This window comes from Haliotis cracherodii, unplaced genomic scaffold, assembly GCF_022045235.1.
Source record: "Haliotis cracherodii isolate W230 unplaced genomic scaffold, xgHalCrac1.p SCAF_14, whole genome shotgun sequence".
Lineage (NCBI taxonomy): Eukaryota > Metazoa > Mollusca > Gastropoda > Lepetellida > Haliotidae > Haliotis > Haliotis cracherodii.
In genome coordinates, this window is record NW_027266269.1 from 29,461,625 (window position 1) to 29,479,770 (window position 18,146).

General features: G+C 44.8%; 1 protein-coding gene across 1 annotated transcript; it reads right to left on the minus strand.

The window, feature by feature from the left end:
- Nucleotides 1–4,550: 4,550 nt before the first annotated feature.
- Nucleotides 4,551–18,146, minus strand: LOC139461168 (cathepsin L-like). Its single transcript, XM_071242747.1, has 8 exons — nucleotides 18,048–18,146; nucleotides 10,913–11,040; nucleotides 9,879–9,984; nucleotides 9,198–9,350; nucleotides 7,791–7,914; nucleotides 7,239–7,339; nucleotides 5,161–5,432; nucleotides 4,551–4,760 (listed from the first exon to the last, which is right to left on the minus strand). Exons 2-8 carry the CDS (start codon nucleotides 11,038–11,040, stop codon nucleotides 4,661–4,663), a joined length of 984 nt encoding a protein of 327 aa, XP_071098848.1. The 5' UTR covers nucleotides 18,048–18,146; the 3' UTR covers nucleotides 4,551–4,660.

The window sequence follows — 18,146 nt, forward strand, 5'->3', positions numbered from 1 at the left end:
GTTAACCTGCTCTGCAGATTCATGTGCCAATCACCTTGGGGTGCCGGGTCAGGTGCGTGTTCATTTCAACATGATCCAGTTGTTATGTACAAAGTAATGATAAGATGCTTGGTTTGTCGGGATGTGATGACATTTACCCTTGTTAACATACTGTAATATGATTTTTATATACACGCCCCGAGAGGGATATCAGACCACATCACTCAAAGTATATTTTTTTTCACAACAGTTTCAATTGCATTCTTGTTTGTTATTGTATTATTTATATAATAATTTGACTTGAACTTGCTAATAATCGCCATGAGACACATGGTGTATCTCACATCTGTATGCCCCGTGTGACGTGTTCCTCTCGTTAAAACTGGAAGGTAACCCCAGATATCGGTACAGACCTAAATTGTGAAATCAGAAAATAATCACAGAAGACAATGAACAATAAAATATTATATTGAAAGACAGGATTCGGTTAAAATCATAAAATTGTGTGTGTGAGTATGCTTTTAAGCCGCTTTTAGCAATATTCCTGTAAGGGACATCAGAAAAGGTCTTCACACATTGTACCCATGTGGGGATTCGAACCCAGATCTTCGGTGTGACGAGCGAACGCTTTAACCACTAGACTACCCGACCGCCCCTTGAATGTCTTGAAAGAGGCTCGTAGTCCCACCTTAATCCAGGAAATAGTGCTCGGAGCAGGCAGAAAAATGGGTATTTTTCGAGAGGTATCCCTTTCGTATTTGTCAAATCAGATCGCAAAAGGCTCCGAATTGCCCTCATCTCGGTCTTTGTTCATCGGTACGACCAGCCTTCTAGAAACTGCATCCTCGGGAAACCCCTCGAAAATTGTAGTCTATCCCAGTGTCGATATACAAAGGCGGATAACTCTCCCGTACTCTGGTTGTCGCATACCATCAAAAAGAAAAAGCACCTCCTTGGTCTGGTGGTAAAGCGTCCGCCCGGAGAGCGGAAGGTCCGGGGTTCGACGCCCAGCCGCGTCACACCAAAACGTTTTTAAAATGGTACTTGTTGTTCCCCTGCCTGTAGTTCGGCATTAAGGGGCTAAAACAAGGACTGGTTTATTTAGTCCTATGATTTATAGTGCTAGCTCACTGAGATACCATGCCACAGTTTAACATGAATACCCCACTCAGACACAGTATACTGACTCCAAGCCGACCAGTCCTTGTTTTAGCCACTAAATGCCATTCGCCAGACAGGGTAACAACAAGTACCATCTTTTAACGTCTTTTGGTATGATCGAACCCCGGACCTTCCGCTCTCCGGGCGGACGCTCTACCACTAGACCACGGAGGCGGTCTGTATCTCAGAAGGAGTTCATATACATATGTATCATACTGACTATTGGTGTTATTAGACTATTTACAAATGTACACTTGTTTACAATACATACATTGTTTAGTATAAGCAGCTTCGGATGACTTCATCCCACTTTTTAACTGCACCACCAATATTTATCATGGTCTCTGCCAATACATTGTAGTCTAATTCATCTTCAAGTTGTTTAGGTAAACTGCCAAGCAGAAAAGTCAGAAAGGTATCATCGTCTGTCCAGATTCTCACAAATATTTTACCATCAAGCAAATCAATGATTTTATCAAAAATGATATTTCTTCTTCTTTAATTCTTTTGACATGACATGAAAACGTGTTTAACTATATCATTCGCTACTGTTCCACAAATACATTCCTTTGATTCTATTGGCATTGAACCTAAGCGAACTAGTCTAGCTAAGAAAGTAAGATATTCTGGTCTATCGAGAGCAAATTTCCATAACCTATGCTCTCGTCCAGATCGTATTGTTAGATATCTAGATAGAGAAAATCTGCTCAGAAGCTCATTGTTTAGTAGTTGTTTTTCGTGTAGGTGAATCTTTTCTTTCACCAGTTTTGACCATAATCGTTCTTGCATGAAATCTGAAAACATTATATAATCATTAGACAAATCATATTTGAATACCCCACTCAGACACAGTATACAGACTCCGACCCTTAATGGAGTGCGCCAGACAGGGTAACAACAAGTACCATCTTTTAACGTCTTTTGGAATGACGCGGCCAGGGATCGAGCCCCTGACCTTCCGCTCTCCGGGCGGACGCTCTACAACTAGACCACGGAGGCGGTCCGATGTCGCATTACTTGCACCGTACAATGATTCAACGATCAAACTTCTAGAAACTGTAACCTCAGGAGACGTCTCGAACATTCCGGAAATAAAATTGCTTATAACTCCCCAGTTCTCCCGACTACTCGCAAACGACATATAAAAAAATAAGAAACATTTTGAAATAACGTCACTTGTCATTTTACGAGCGCTTCAAATTGCTGCCACTAAGAAATCATCAGAAATAACCTCAATTTAGAAATAGAACAACACTAATCTACTGCCTCCAAGGTCCGTGAAGATCTGAGTCCTCAGTGACACATGCTTGTCGTAAGAGACGACTATGCTTGTCGTAAGAGATGACTATGCTTGTCGTTTGAGGCGACTATGCTTGTCGTGAGAGACGACTATGCTTGTCGTAAGAGACGACTATGCTTATTGTAAGAGACGACCATGCTTGTCGTAAAAGGCGACTATGCTTGTCGTAAGAGACGACTATGCTTGTCGTAAGAGACGACTATGCTTGTCGTAAGAGGCGACTATGCTTGTCGTAAGAGGCGACTAACGGAATCGGGTGGTCAGGCTCGCTGACTTGGTTGATGCATGTTGAAGTATCCAGATTGCGAAGAACCATGCTCATGACATCAGTCACTGGATTGTCTGGTCCAGACTCGATTATTAACAGACCGGTGTCATATAGCTGGAATATTGCTGAGTGTGGCGTTAAACAACAAACAAACAAATACACTGCCTCATCACAACTGACATCCATTGGTATCTTGAAATGGGGCACAGGTGGCCCAGTCGTCTAAGGCACCGCGATTCGCTGGGTTGCGTCCCTTGGGCACGCCAGAAACCTATGATTATGGGTTCGAAACCCGATTATGTTTCTAGGTTTGTCAGCACCATACCCGCGCTCGTGAGTTTCACCGAAATGGTAAACGTCTGAGACCTGCATCTCTTCGGGCTTTCCTCCCACATTAAACTGACACGCCACGAAATAACTGGAATACTGTTTGAATACTGCTGACATGAATCGCTTGGACTGTGACAAGAAATCCAAGCTCATGTCTTTGTGTTTGAAAATGACATCTTTCACAATGCCTGAACAGTTGTGATTCTGTTGTGAATTTTGACTGATAGATTTTCTCGGAAAGGGGGGACGGAAAAGGATAATTTTCACAATACATTTTTGTCAGGACATCCTGCAAAGGTTATTTTGGCCAGTGTCTCCCCGCGAATCGCAGAGACCACGAGGTCGCGGTGGGGTAGCCGAGGACCCGGGTTCGATTCCCAACATGGGATTCCCGACGTGGTATTGCTGGAATATTGCTTAAAGTGGCGTAAAACCATTTTCACTCACTCACTTATGCCCTACTTGTCACCAAGATGTGTTTGTTTGTAATTGCACGCTACACACAGGAATATTCCAGCCATATGACAGCGGCCTGTCCTGGACCAGACAAACCAGTGATTGATAGTGTGAGATATGATCCACACCATCGGGGTGTCATGAAACACAATCAACCAAGTTTGGCCACCCCACCAACTTCACTTATTGTGACAAAGACCGTATCCTAGTGGTAGAGCTTCCGCCCGGAGAGCGGAAGGTCCGAGGTTCGATCCCCAGCCGCGTCATTCCAATAAACGTTAAAAGATGGCACTTGTAGTTACCCTGCTTGCGCTCGGCATTAAGGGGCTAAAACAAAGACTGGTCGGCTCGGAGTCAGTATACTGTGTCTGAGTGGGATATTCATGTTCAAATGCGGCATGGTATCTCAGTGTGCTAACACTATAAATCGAGTACAAGCAGACACATACACACACGTCGCTATTATAAGTGCGATAATCTTGGACGTGACGTTAAACCCAATTTCATCTCACCTCACTTATTGCGACAAGCATCGTTGGGTCCAATTCTAACTCGGCATCACCACGGGTTTAAGTAGGCGTCACGAAAGCAAAAGAGTTTGTTTAAGTCGCTGGGGAGAGTTGCGCCCCTTAGACTTGACAGAACCATGGGACAATCCCGCGGTTGACTCTGATAATGTTTCTAGGTTTGTAAGCCCGGAACTTTTTCTCGTGGGCTTCACCCAATACCTGAACTGATAGGCCCTGCATCACTTCGGGCTTCCCTCCCTCATCACGCCGGGATGTAACTGAAATACCGTTAGCGTCCAAGAAAACCGGGCCTGCCCAATTTCGATCCATGCATTCGGCGAAGCAGCTCTTATGAGGAGCAATGCCAGAAACAAAATCGTCGATGCTTTCAACTAACAAACCCATATTCCTGAAGCCAACTCACTCACTCACTCACTTTTAGTGTGTGGCTAAACGGTATTGTGCTGCGGTATTCACAAAAGGTTGTTTTTAAAACTATACAGGGTCATAAAACAAAATATGTATGAAATACTACAACAACGGTCCATTTTTTTTAACTTTGTTTATTTCTTGAAATTACGAAATGAAATCATGACTAGAATCAACGTCAGTGAAAGCCTATGGCGTCATGATGACGTCATGACTATGACGTCATGTCTACACAGTGGGGTAGCTGGCCTGGGTGGCGATACCGCAGTTATTGTCCCTGTTTCTGGACATCATGATGTATCCCTGCTGTCCCCAGGTGGCGCCCCAGCTACAAATACAAAAAAAACAATCGCATTATCATCACTTAAAGACACCTAACAAACATCATATATTTAGAAGATGCAGCCACATGCAAGTAGTGGCTAATAGTGGTTCAATTTTATCACTGCGTATCACAGACTTACAAAATCTGGAAATAAATGATTTAATCACAAGTCGGTGGATGTCGTGAAAAGAACTGTTTGGGGCTTTTTCAAAGAAATTCCAGACGCGGAATTTGAGTGTTAGTAGAAACCTAGGTCCACTGAGGAAACGTCAAATCCATCTTGGCTGCACTGACGAGGTCTACATAATTGAAAGAATTCGGCGTACGCTGATGCATTTTGTGCCATGGGAATGAGGAGCCTGTACAAACAGGAAAAGCCCTTATTAAACTGTTAAACACGCACCTGTTCTTGACAAGCCAGTAGTCCTTGCCGCTGTCGGTGCCGTAGCCGACGGCGAGCACGCCGTGGTCGAGTCTTGTCTGGCTGCAGAAGATGTAGTGGTAGACGCCGGACTTGTACAGCTGGAAGCTCATGTGGCTGGCGTCGATGGCGACGGCGATGGGGCCGACAGTTGCAACAGCACTCTGGAGGTCGGACTCAGACTTGGACTTAACGTCGGTGTAGCCGGTGTCGTTAGCTCCAACGTTGGCCTTGTTGAAGCGGCATTTGCCGTTCTGAAGTAAGAGTTGTTGATGTTTGAGTGGAAATTGTGAATGAGTGTGAGCTTTAGCTACATCTTGACATCAAGCGATCTATAACGTTGGTCACCATACATCGATAGTAAGATTATTTGTTGATAAAATGTGGGTGGACAACACAAAATACCTGCTGATGTTAGAAGAATTTTGGTTTCAAAGGGTGATCGAAATCCGGACTATCTACTATGTGGGATTGTTTTTTTTAGTTAACTTAAAGATTTTCCAGAAAACCAATAAAATGAAATTATTCACTGCCTAATTATTAACAACAAATAAATAAATACTCACCAAATAAATAAATAAAAAAAATACACAAATAAATACTAAGATGTCACCCTTTTGATATTAGGTACCTTTGACAGAAATACCGTGAACTACGGCTACAACGAACAGGCTTATAAAGAACTGACAGACATAACGAACTGTATATTTTGGTCCCGTCCATTTGTTGTATATGCGTTGTATATACCAGTACGCTTATAACGAACTACGGTTATTACGAACTAAATTAAGGGGTCCCTTTGAGTTCGTTATAACCGTAGTTTACTGTACTGTTCGAAATGCATCGATGATCGAGCATCCTTATACCAAGCGATGTGAAAGGTTGACCTACACAGAATATACATTTGTTGGTGGACACCAAAAATATCCGCCTCACAAATGTCGTGAGAAGGCATGGGCCAGCGAGGGGGTGGGGTGTGGCCCACGGTGTGGGTGGATTCAGGGTTTCAAGATACTGATATTGTGTCATTAACACCTTAACTTTATGTATACTCCTTGCATCCAGAAACACAACAAAACCAACAGATTCACATATTTATAAACATGTTCATAAAACTAGTTTTAATGTCGTGCCAACCGAATCGAGCTCAAAACGAAGCTGCGGTTGAGAATGGATCCATGGTATTCATCAAAATGGAATGAGTGAGTGAGTATGGTTTTACACCGCTCGTAGCAATATACCAGCAATATTCCAGTAATATCGCGATGAGGGACACCACAGATGGAATCGAACCAGGGTCTTCGGCGTAACAAGCGAACGCTTTAACCACTAGGCTACCCAACATCCCCCGAAATGGAATGAAGATATAATACCCCGGATACTCGAGGGTGCAATGGTTAAGACAAGGGAAGATAACCCGTCCGTTATAATCAAGACAATCTTTACAGCCACGTGGCTTGCTTATTGACTCCGGGAAACCATATATTACTGACAGCCCTGAAAACTCCGTTCATATGAGATGGCGATGATTAGCTTATTGTTTGATTTTGTCATGGCCTTTTGATCATGAGAAACGTTTTTCTCTCGCGTTTAGGTTGTGGGAGTTTATTACGAATATGCATATGATCAGGATTTGAAACGCACGTAAAATGAAGTGATGTATGTATCTCAAGAAGCGATAAACAAATGGCAAAAAGAAATATAATTAAGTAAATTTCAGACGTTGAATGACAGTCAGATAAAATATCACCAAAAAATATTTTAATGAAAGAGCCAACCCCAAATTAACCTCGATTATCCAGTGTATAAAATCTATATTCGATTATGATACATACCCTGAACCAATTCATAACCAAAGCTTCGTATCCGGCGTCACAATGTTAATCTATATTATTGTTAACTTAGTAATGTTTTCTCTCGCTCATGTGCGTATTTTCATTATGTTGGCAATTTTAGGTCGTCTCAAAACAAATTGGGCTGAAAAAACCAAGGATGTGATTCCCGATGTCTAATAAAGATATCATGCCCTGGTTACTCGAGGATGGTCCTAAATGACCTACCGCTGCCTCGTATGGATAGCTGGTCTCGGTGTCGATTCCATCGTTGACCTTGATGTAAGTGAAGGCTTGGTCCATCAAGCCCCCTCCGCATCCCATGTTGCCTGGGATAAAAAAACAAAATATAGGAATAAAAGTGAAAAACAACTTTTCAATTACTAGAATAAATACAAGTGACAAAATACTTTCCATTATCAGAAGAAATATAAGTGACAGAACCCTTCCATTATCAGAAGGTATAAAAATGGACAAATCCTTTACAATTATCAGAAGGAAAAAAAGACGACAAAAACCTTTCCATTTTCAGAAAAAACAAACTGACAAAATCCTTTCCATAATCACAAGAAATGCCAAAATCGATTGTCGATTGTACAATTCCGACTATATTACGCCGTTAAAGATAACTGTATCTTTCCTTGCCTCAGCGATGCGGCCATGTTTGATAACGAGTCTGAATTAATGTTTTTCCCAACTGAGAAAAAAAGTCTGCGGCCGTCACATTTTGAAATTCCCCTCTGATGAGAAATATCTTTTTCCTTTTTCCTTTTTACTTACCCTGCTTGGTGGAGCAGTCGACCAGGTTCTGTTCAGACAGGGAGACAAGCTTGTTGTATTTCTTGAAGTGCTGACCCTCCAGGGAGCCGGTGCTGGAGAAAGCCCAGCAGGAGCCGCACTGGCCCTAAACATGGACACACATACATGTATAAGGGCTGAACAGCGGGAAGTGGTATATATCCGTGTCTCGAGCTATAGACTATAGTTCTGTGCAGGTGCTACGGTCATGCTCAGAAATTCCAGCCTAGTTCGGCAAGGGTGGAAACTGGACTTTTGTAGTCAGTTAACTCCCTCGCCTCGGGAAGATGATATTAAGCTAAAACGTAATAAAACTAAGGGCTGAACAGCAGGAAGTGTTTTAAATCCGAGTCTCGAGCTAGTTCTGTGCAATGTGTTTATCAAACTAGTATATAGTATCTCAGTAGCATCCCCCGTGATATTTGCATCAATATTTTATAATGTTTATTTCTTGTGATGTAAACTCGAGTGAGTGAGTTGAGATTATCGCCGCTTTTAACAGTATGCCAGTTATATCACGGCGTGTTAGCTTGATGTGAGAGGAAATCGCGATGTGATGCAGGTCTCATATGTTTACCACTTCGATTAAAGCCACGAGCACGGGTATGAAGCTAACAAACCTAGAACTATAATCTTTCCTACTATATTACGGACACACGTGATATAACTAAAATAATGTTAAAATCGGCGTAAAACCAAACTCACTCACTCACTCATAGTGGGATCCTTATTCGATGCATTCGATGACCTTGTCTACCGAGGTGTTTTAACCTGAAGTTTCCTAAGGCTAGATGGCCCAGTAATCCGTGGCGCCACAATTTAATGAGTGGAAGACGTCTAAGATATGACCCCTTCTGGCTGTACTCCTATATTAAGCCATCTTCTCGATGCAAGGGCATTAACTGAAAAGTCCAGTTTCCACCCTTGCCGAACGAGGCTGTATTTGCAAAGCATGTCTACCGTCAACTGGGCCTTGACAGATATGTTGCAAATCTTTTCATGTTTTTTAATCAAAGAGGTCAGGTGATTTGATGCACTTCGCGGGGTAAGACCCGTTACAATTTTAACAAAGATCTTGATTATCGATCAGATCGTTTTGACTTGGCGCCGCTATTTTCAAGCAAATGAAAGTGATATGAGAGGTAGAATCTGATTGGTCAATAGGAGGGACAAAGAAGGGACATAACTCGAATAGCCACTGGTGGCACTACGACCGAGCTCAGAAATTCCAGCCTAGTTCGGCAAGGGTGGAAACTGGACTTTTATAGTCAGTTAACTCCCTCGCCTCGGGAAGATGATATTAAGCTAAAAAGTAATGAAACTCGGCTACAGTACAAAGCGGCTTTAATCCCAGCTCTTTAACGTCAACACAGTAAAGACGTTCGGTACCTGGTTCTTGACCTCTGTGACGTAGCCCTTAGTTCTCCAGTCGACGGTGGCGGGGAGGTCGCCTACGTTGGAGGGAGGCATGTAGGTGGGTGCCTTGGGGCGCTGTTCCTGCATCTTGTACCCGTTCATCACACGAACGAACTCCTCATTGGGCTGAAAAACACAGACAGACAGTTGATGGCGTGAGAACATTCCAAATAGTGTACCACCCCCTAGATACACGCATGAAGTCTTCAGCGACCCATGCTTGCAGTACGAGGCGACTAATGGGATCGGATGCCGTGATGTTTTGTTTATTTGTTTGTTTATTTGTTCGCCGCACTCAGCTATATTCTAGCTGTATGACGGCGGTCTGTAAATAATCCCGTCTGGACCAGACAATCCAGTGATTGACATCATGAGCATTGATCCACGAAATTGGGTTACGATGACATGCATCAACCAAGTCAGCGAGCCTGACCACCCGATCCCGTAGGTCGCCTTTTACGACAAGCATGGGTTGCTGAAGACCTATTCTACCCGTATCTTCACGGGTCTGCCGTGATATAGCTACAAAAGCACTGCAGTCTTAGACAACATTCACTCACTCGTAATCGTATACTATAAGTTATGATGTCTTTACTTGCCGTAAAGGTATTATATTAGGCTAGCAGAAAACTATTGGCCATGTTCGCCACCTACCATGTCGGCGTACTCGTTGATGCCGACTCTGAAGCTGTGGACGCCGCGGTCAGCCTCCAGGTTGTGTTGCTGGATGTACTCCACCGCCTTCATGAACACGCCCTTCCTGTGGGGTAACACAGTGGGATGAAATAACGGCAACTATACTCATGAGCAAAACAAACTGTGCTGGCGGTTATTTGATGTTTCTTTTTGCCTTTGTTATTTACGTTTTACTTCTATAATTAATAATGATTAGTATTTTTATGTATTTTGAAAATATATCCAACAATTATTATTATCATTTTGTGTTTCCTTTTATTGATTGATATTAGATATGTAAATTGTTTGTGGTGGCGTCAGGGTGAGTGGTTGGAGGTGACGTCATTGTGAGTGAATGGATGTGACGTCAGGGAGAGTGGTTTGATGTGATATCAGGGAGGATGTGACGTCAAGTTGAGTGGTTGGAGGAGGTGTCAGTGGTAGGTGGTGGCGTCAGTGTGTGTGGTTGGGGGTGACGGGATTATCTCATTGTCTGGGGTGACGTCAGGCTCATTGTCTTAAGGTGAGGCCAGGCTCATTGTCTAGGGGTGGCGTCAGGATCATTGTCTAGGGGCGACGTTAAGCTCATTGTCTGGGGTGACGTCAGGTTTATTGTCTGGGGGTGACGTCAGGCTCATTGTCTGGGGTGACGTCAGGTTCATTGTCTGGGGGCGACGTCAGGTTCATTGTCTGGGAGTGACGTCAGGTTCATTGTCTGGGAATGACGTCAGGTTCATTGTCTGGGGATGACGTCAGGTTCATTGTCTGGGAGTGACGTCAGGCTCATTGTCTGGGGTGACGTCAGGCTCATTGTCTAGGGGTGGCGTCAGGATCATTGTCTAGGGGCGACGTTAAGCTCATTGTCAGGGGTGACGTCAGGTTCATTGTCTGGGGTGACATCAGGTTCATTGTCTGGGGGCGACGTCAGGCACAATGTCTGGGGTGACGTCAGGTTCATTGTCTGGGGGCGACGTCAGGCACAATGTCTCGGGGCGACGTGAGCACCCCCTCACCTGTAGGCCTCCTCCTGGTTGTCCTTGTACTGCTTGCTATGTCTGACCTTGAACATCTCCCACTCCCGCTCCAGGCTGCAGGAGGCAAGGGCAAGCAAGGCGACGACAACTGTCACACGGAACATCATCTACAACGACACCAGCATCAACTACCATGAGATCAGAACTGTCATATATTGATGGCTTATATAATCCGCTCAACCAGAGAGAGAGGGAAGAGAGAGAGAGAGAGAGAGAGAGAGAGAGACATGGGAGAGAGGGGAAGAGAAGGAGAGACAGAAGAGAGGGAGAGAGAGACAGGAGAGGGCGAGAGAGAGAGAGAGGAGGGGAAGGATAGAGACAGAAGAGAGAGAGAGAGACATGGAGGGAGAGAGAGAGACAGGGAGGGAGAGAGACAGAAGAGAGGGAGAGAGAGAGGAAGGGAGGAGAGAGAGGGAAGGAGAGAGACAGAAGAGAGGGAGAGAGAGAGACAGGGGCGGGAGAGAGGGGAAAGAGAGAACAGAAGAGATTGAGAGAGGGGAAGGGAGGGAGAGAGAGTGAAGGAAAGAGACAGAAGAAAGGGAGAGAGAGAGTGAGGGGTGAGAGAGATATGGGAGAGAGAGGAAGGGAAGGAGAGAGACAAAAGAGAGGGAAGGAGAGAGAGACAGGAGAGAGGGGAGAGATAGAGGGAGGGAGAGAGAGGGGGGAAGGAGAGAGACAGAAGAGAGAGAGAGACATGGGAGAGAGAGGAAGGGAAGGAGAGACAAGAGAGGGAGGAGAGAGAGACAGGGGAGGGAGAGAGAGGAAGGGAGGGGGAGAGAGAGGGAAGGAGAGAGACAGAAGAGAGGGAGAGAGAGAGACATGGAGAGAGAGGAAGGGGCGGAGAGACAAGAGAGGGAGGAGAGAGAGACAGGGGAGGGAGAGAGAAGGAAGGGAGGGGGAGAGAGAGGGAAGGAGAGAGACAGAAGAGAGGGAGAGAGAGAGACATGGGAGAGAGAGGAAGGGACGGAGAGACAAGAGAGGGAGGAGAGAGAGGCAGGGGAGGGAGAGAGAGAGGAAGGGAGGGGGAGAGAGAGGGAAGGAGAGAGACAGAAGAGAGGGAGAGAGAGAGACATGGGAGAGAGAGGAAGGGAAGGAGAGACAAGAGAGGGAGGAGAGAGAGACAGGGGAGGGAGAGAGAGGAAGGGAGGGGGAGAGAGAGGGAAGGAGAGAGACAGAAGAGAGGGAGACAGAGAGACATAGGAGAGAGAGGAAGGGAAGGAGAGACAAGAGAGGGAGGAGAGAGAGACAGGGGAGGGAGAGAGAGGAAGGGAGGGGAGACAAGAGAGGGAGGGAGAGAGAGACAGGGGAGCGAGAGAGAGAGGAAGGGAGGGGGAGAGAGAGGGAAGGAGAGAGACAGAAGAGAGGGAGAGAGGTGAAGGGAGAGAGAGAGACTTACGTCCGCTTTATGGATATGCTGCAAATTCCAAGTACCCGATCTGAAGATCTGACACGTGCCCTATATTTTCTCACATGGTGTATTTCCGTCAGCTTCACGGACGTTGTTTCAATCGTGATCGTATTTGTAGGTTATGGTTTCGATATTGGACAAAATCAGCTAATAATTGAACTCCTTGACATTAATATTTCCTCATGGAGATAATGTGTGTTTACCGTGCATGCTCCAACAGCCCTTATCTGCCACTTCAACACTACAATAGAGCGTGATGTGCGTGACATCTGTTATCACGGAGGCGGAAAAAGTCACAATATGGAACTGAAACATTTGGTATTTGTTTTATTAAGACACGGACGGTGTGTGTGTGGGGGGAGGGGGGATATATATAGGGAAAATACACACATCGACACAGAGAGATGTATGTATATACAATGTATACACCTCCCCCCTTTCTCTCTCCCTCTCTCTCTCTCTCTCTCTCTATGCATACATGTCTCTCGCTCTGTGCATATATAAAGTAGAGGGAGAGATCGGGAGACGTACGAGGAAGTGAGTTTTACACCGCTTTTAAACTGGGCTTCACACATTGAACCCATGTCGGGAATCGAACCCGGGTCTTCGGCGTGACGAGCGAACGCTTTAACCACTAGGCTACCAGATCGCCCCTCGAGGGAAGTGAGATATATAGGCTGTGAGAGAGAGAGAGAGAGAGAGAGAGAGAGAGAGAGAGAGAGAGAGAGAGAGAAGGGGGGGGGCTATACACTGGGACAGATACCAGTAGTAAATAAGCTATGATAGGAAGGGGAAGAGAGACACACGGAGGAAGAGATATACAAAAAGAGAAGAAAGACGGAGAAGGGGAGTAGGATATGGGTTAAGGAAACGAGAGAGGGCGGGGGCTGAAACATACACAGAGAGTCTATGAGAGAGAGAGGGTGGCAGTTGTAGTTGTACCGCGGTAAACGTTCAAATTGACGCTCTGTAGTGGTTACAATAAAATCATCCGCAGTTAAACCAAGCACCGTGGATAAACAGGTCTTTCAAAAAGTTTCAAGTTGTGTAAAGTGTCAATGACTGCTAAAGATGACAAGCGGTAAAATGGGGATGATAAATTGACAACTGTTATCTTCATCACCCAAATATCTTCAACATTTTCTTTTGGTCAAGGTCCGCAATGCCCGGATCCCAAACAATTCCAGGTTATCGCGGCAATGACTATTTTGATGTATATTTGTTTAGGATGCCCTGGTTCTGATTTATCTCAGATTTGACCCCCAAAACACGCCTTGTCACTGTGCGGACGACTGCCCCCCCCCCCCCCCCCCCCCCCCCCCCATGTTGTTAGACATATTAAGCTGTGTCACCTTTTTGCTTGTCTTGAATAATACATTTAATCAATTTCTATTTTATTTTCTGACTGTAGTATTTTAGACTCCCATGTTTCGCCAATTGCTTCTGAAACTCTTATTATAAAGGTAATTATGGACGCAACCTACAGGACCTAGGTTCAATTTCAGGATCCTAGAAATCGGATTTTTTTAAAATATTTGATTCGTTATTTTGTTTGTTGTTTAAAGCCATTTATATGGCGTAAGTCTGTAAATAATCGAGCCTGGACCAAAGGATCCATCGATGCACGCAATAGAGATATGATGACGTTCATCAACCAAGTCATCGAGCCTGACCACCCAATCCCGTTAGTCGCCTCTTCCGACAAGCATAGGGGCTCTCACACTTTGCCGAATTGCGTCCCGAGTATGGACCCGAGCTGACTCGGGGGTACTCGTATGGAGCTCGTAGCGAGGTCGTACTAAACTCGGGGTAACTCGGGATACCTCGTACTGATCTACGAGAGTTTTGGAACTGCTCAAAACACTCGGGCCGCCAGCCAACTCGTAACAAACTCTCAACAAACTCGTAACACAATCGTCCTACTCGTACTAACCTCGTGGCGACCTCGTGGTGCTCGTACATAACCCGTATGAGGATCGTCTGCAAAATTTATTGCCCAGTTGACCGAGTCTTATATGAGCTATACGAGCCTCCATGTTAAATCATGTGACAAATTCCCGCCGAATTATTTAGCAGCTTGTAGCCACCTCGTAACAAAGTCGAAACAAACTCGTACAGCTCGTTGTGTTCGTATGCAACTCTAAATAGACTCCTATCAGACTCCTATTAGACTCCTATTGGACTCCTATGGAGCTTGTAACACACACGAAGCGTACTCGTATGATACTCGTATATATGTCGTCTCTTCCCGAGTCCTAACCGAGTTAGGCTCGGGAGAGCTCGGCAACCACCTCGGCAAAGTGTGAGAGCTGCTTCACGGCAAACATGGGTTGTTGAAGACCAATTCGTAGTGTTGATATATATTATGTTGATATGTTTTTTGAACGAAACCTTTGGCGATAATACCTTTCGTTGATGTATGCACAAAAACGATGTCGGAACGTACAAATGTCTTACAAAGTAACCATGTTATTTCACACGAGAGATGTATTAGTTGTGAAAAGATGTTTAGTATTAACATTGTATCTGAATCTAAACATGCATGCAATGACCTGTCTTGAATACGCCCATGCATAGATAGATAGATAGATCTGTTCTAGGGCATAGTACAGTGTGACAATTGTCAGACAAACGTCGTTATCTTCAGCTGATGAATGCAGACGGACTTGGGTCAGATACGGTGAGGTGAAATGAGGTTTAACGTCGCGTCCAAGATTATTGCACTTATACAGCGACGTGCATGCTAGTCCGGACTGATGCCGATTTATAGTGCCAGCCCACTGAGATACCATGTCGCAGTTTAACAAGAATACCCCACTCAGACACAGTATACTGACTCCGAGCCGACCAGTCCTTGTTTAAGCCCCTAAATGCCGAGCGACAGACAGGGTTACAACAAATACCATCTTTTAACGCCTTTTTGTATGACGCGCGGCCGGGGATCGAACCCCGGACCTTCCGCTCTCCGGGCGGACGCTCTATCACTGGACCACGGAGGTCGGGTCCGATACGAATCTCCAACACAATGAAATGTGTTCGCCGTACTGATGTGTACTAGACCCACTAGCCTCATAAATGCAAATCGGGGATTATGGTTTTACGCCGCTTTTAGCAATATTCCAGCAAAATCACGACCAGGGACACCAGCAATGGGCTTCACACATTGAACCCATGCGGGGAATCGAACCCGGGTCTTCGGCGTGACGAGCGAACGCTTTAACCACTAGGCTATTGAACAGTATTTCAGTCATATCACGGCGTGTCAGCTAGATGTAGGATGGACGCCCAAAGTGGCGAATCTGGGATGTGAACCCATTATCAGTGATGCCTGACATATCTAAGGGACACAACTCTGCAGTGCGCCTTAAGGCACTGACCAACCGGGCCCAATCCAATACTTGGATAATAACGATTCTTTTCTATCACGGCTATCATAAGTCGACCTAGTATGGGAGTTACGACATCTACGGTGCCAACATGGCTGATGTAACATCCATAAGCTGCAGCCATTGTGACCATCCAGTCCACAGTTTAATTGTAATTACGACAAATACACCTACACCAGAACGTCAACATGGTTCAAATTCCAAAAACACAACATCTAGTTCAGAAAAAAAACCGGAAATCATTTTATTTATTTTTATGTGAAAGCAAATAAAAATTAGTCTTCAGATAGCCCATTACAAGATTTGTATATGCCCTCGGCAACTAGTGCTGGTCGCTAGAGGTCACTAAATGGATCGGGTGGTCAGGCTCGCTGTCATTACACCCCAATGGCGTGGGGCGTTGCTCATAATATCAATCCCCGGTTTGTAAGGCCGCTGTCACGTATATGGAGTTGCTGAGACCGACGTTAAACAATAAACAAACACACAAACGAACTAGATCGTTACGAGACTAGGTATGCCCACTATTGAGCCTTGTGGGTCTGTATACCTTCACTACCACCTCCGTGGTCTAGTGGTAGAGCCTCCGCCCAGAGAGCGGAAGGTCAGGGGTCATACAAAAAGACGTTAAAAGATGGTACTTGTTGTTACCCTGTCTGGCGCTCGGCACTAGTGGGCTTAAACAAGGACTGGTCGGCTCGGAGTCAGTATACTGTGTCAGTATACCACCACCACCCCCCCCACCCCCCCCCCCCCCCCCCCCCCCCCACCCCCCCCCCACACACACACATAGGTGCATATGAGTGCAATAATATTGGACGCGACGTTAAACCCCATCCCACCATACCTTAAACCTTCACTCTATATTTAAAACCTTTATCAGTTTGGAACTTCCGAATTCGTTGGTATAAATCGAAAAATCGGCGCTCTTACAAGTGAAGTTTGTCATTGAGCATGTCAGATTACACGTGGAGCAGCTTTTCATAATCGCTGCATATGAAAAACCCCTGGCTGCGGACTTTGAAATATCTGTCCCCGTATCTTATCACGATCTGCCCTCTTCAAGGTGCATCACATTAATGTCTTGTCATCGTAACAAGCATGAGTGTACACTAATTAATATGACATCATAGACTGTAGTCGTGAACTATAACTATAATTCTACCATGACTTTGAAGAAATGCTTGATTTTGATAAAAAGAGGTTTCGTTTTTGCTACGGAAACCCCTTTTAAATATATTAAGCCTTTGGGACGTTTAGTTTTAATGTGTACCATGTGAGAGAGTTAGTCCCGTTTAACACCTCTTTGAACAAATGTTTATTTCTATCACAACGTTTCAGTTTCTATATGGAAGGAAAGCGAAAGTGTAACGTTCGTTCACAATAGCGGCCTTGGTGAAACCCGTGTCAACTGCATGACGAAACGATAATAAGCACTTTTGAACCCAAGACCAGCGGATCCTAGCAACTAAGGAACACAAAAGGTCACAGTGTCTTGGCGTGGTAGGTAGTCTAGTGGTTAACGCGTTGGCCTGCCACGTCGAAGTCTGGGTTTGATGCTCGATATGGGTACAGTGTGTGAAGCACATGTTTGTCTCACTCAGTTCACTAAGTGAGTATAGATTTAGCACTATCCCAGCACTGTCCTAGCAATATCACGCTGACGGACACCAGAAATGGGCTTCAGACATTGTATTCATGTAGGGAATCGAACCCGGGTCTTCGGCGTGAGAGCGAACGCTTTAACCACTAGGCTACCCGACCACCCTCAGTTCACTCAGTCTGGAAGGGCCCCGGCTATGCTATGTGCGACAATAAGGTTAACTTAATATGTTTGTGCATATATATTTCATTACGAGCACCTCTGATTTGCTAATAATGAGTCTGGTCGTGAAATGTATACTACTCAAAACACATTAAAGAACCGATACTTTCATATGACTATATTTAATCTGTCAGTTGAAGAATACACGATTTTGTTCATATGACTATAGTTAATCTTTCATGCCACGACAGGTTAACTATAGTAGCATGAAAGATTTGAGCGTTCTCTGACTTCTTTTGAGTAGTATATAATACCGCTAATCGCATTTGCTGATCTGGATTAACAAAATTAATGTGTTTCAGTCTTTTTTTTCAATACCTAGGGTGCACAAATAAAAAAATGCTTTGCATATATCTCCCAGTAAAAGACTTAGTAACAAAGTCTATAGTCACATGAAAGAATTGAATGTTCTTTAACTTCTTTTGAGTTGTATATATCACCTAGGGTGCTCAACTAAAAAAATACCCTTGCTTGTATCTCGTAGTGAAAACTTACCTTGATCCTGTCTGTGGCTGCAGTCAAGGTGGACGATCTGTTGGTCGGGTCGGTTTATATACCGTTAATCCATATCTGGGCCACGTGCTTGGCCGCAGT

Excerpts from the sequence above, each read along its gene's own strand:
- LOC139461168 (XM_071242747.1), bottom strand. The coding sequence starts at position 11,040 with ATGATGTTCCGTGTGACAGTTGTCGTCGCCTTGCTTGCCCTTGCCTCC. Across the intron at positions 9,985-10,912 it reads AACCAGGAGGAGGCCTACAG|GAAGGGCGTGTTCATGAAGG; the intron begins GTGAGGGGGTGC and ends GTTACCCCACAG. Across the intron at positions 7,915-9,197 it reads TCACAGAGGTCAAGAACCAG|GGCCAGTGCGGCTCCTGCTG; the intron begins GTACCGAACGTC and ends GTCCATGTTTAG.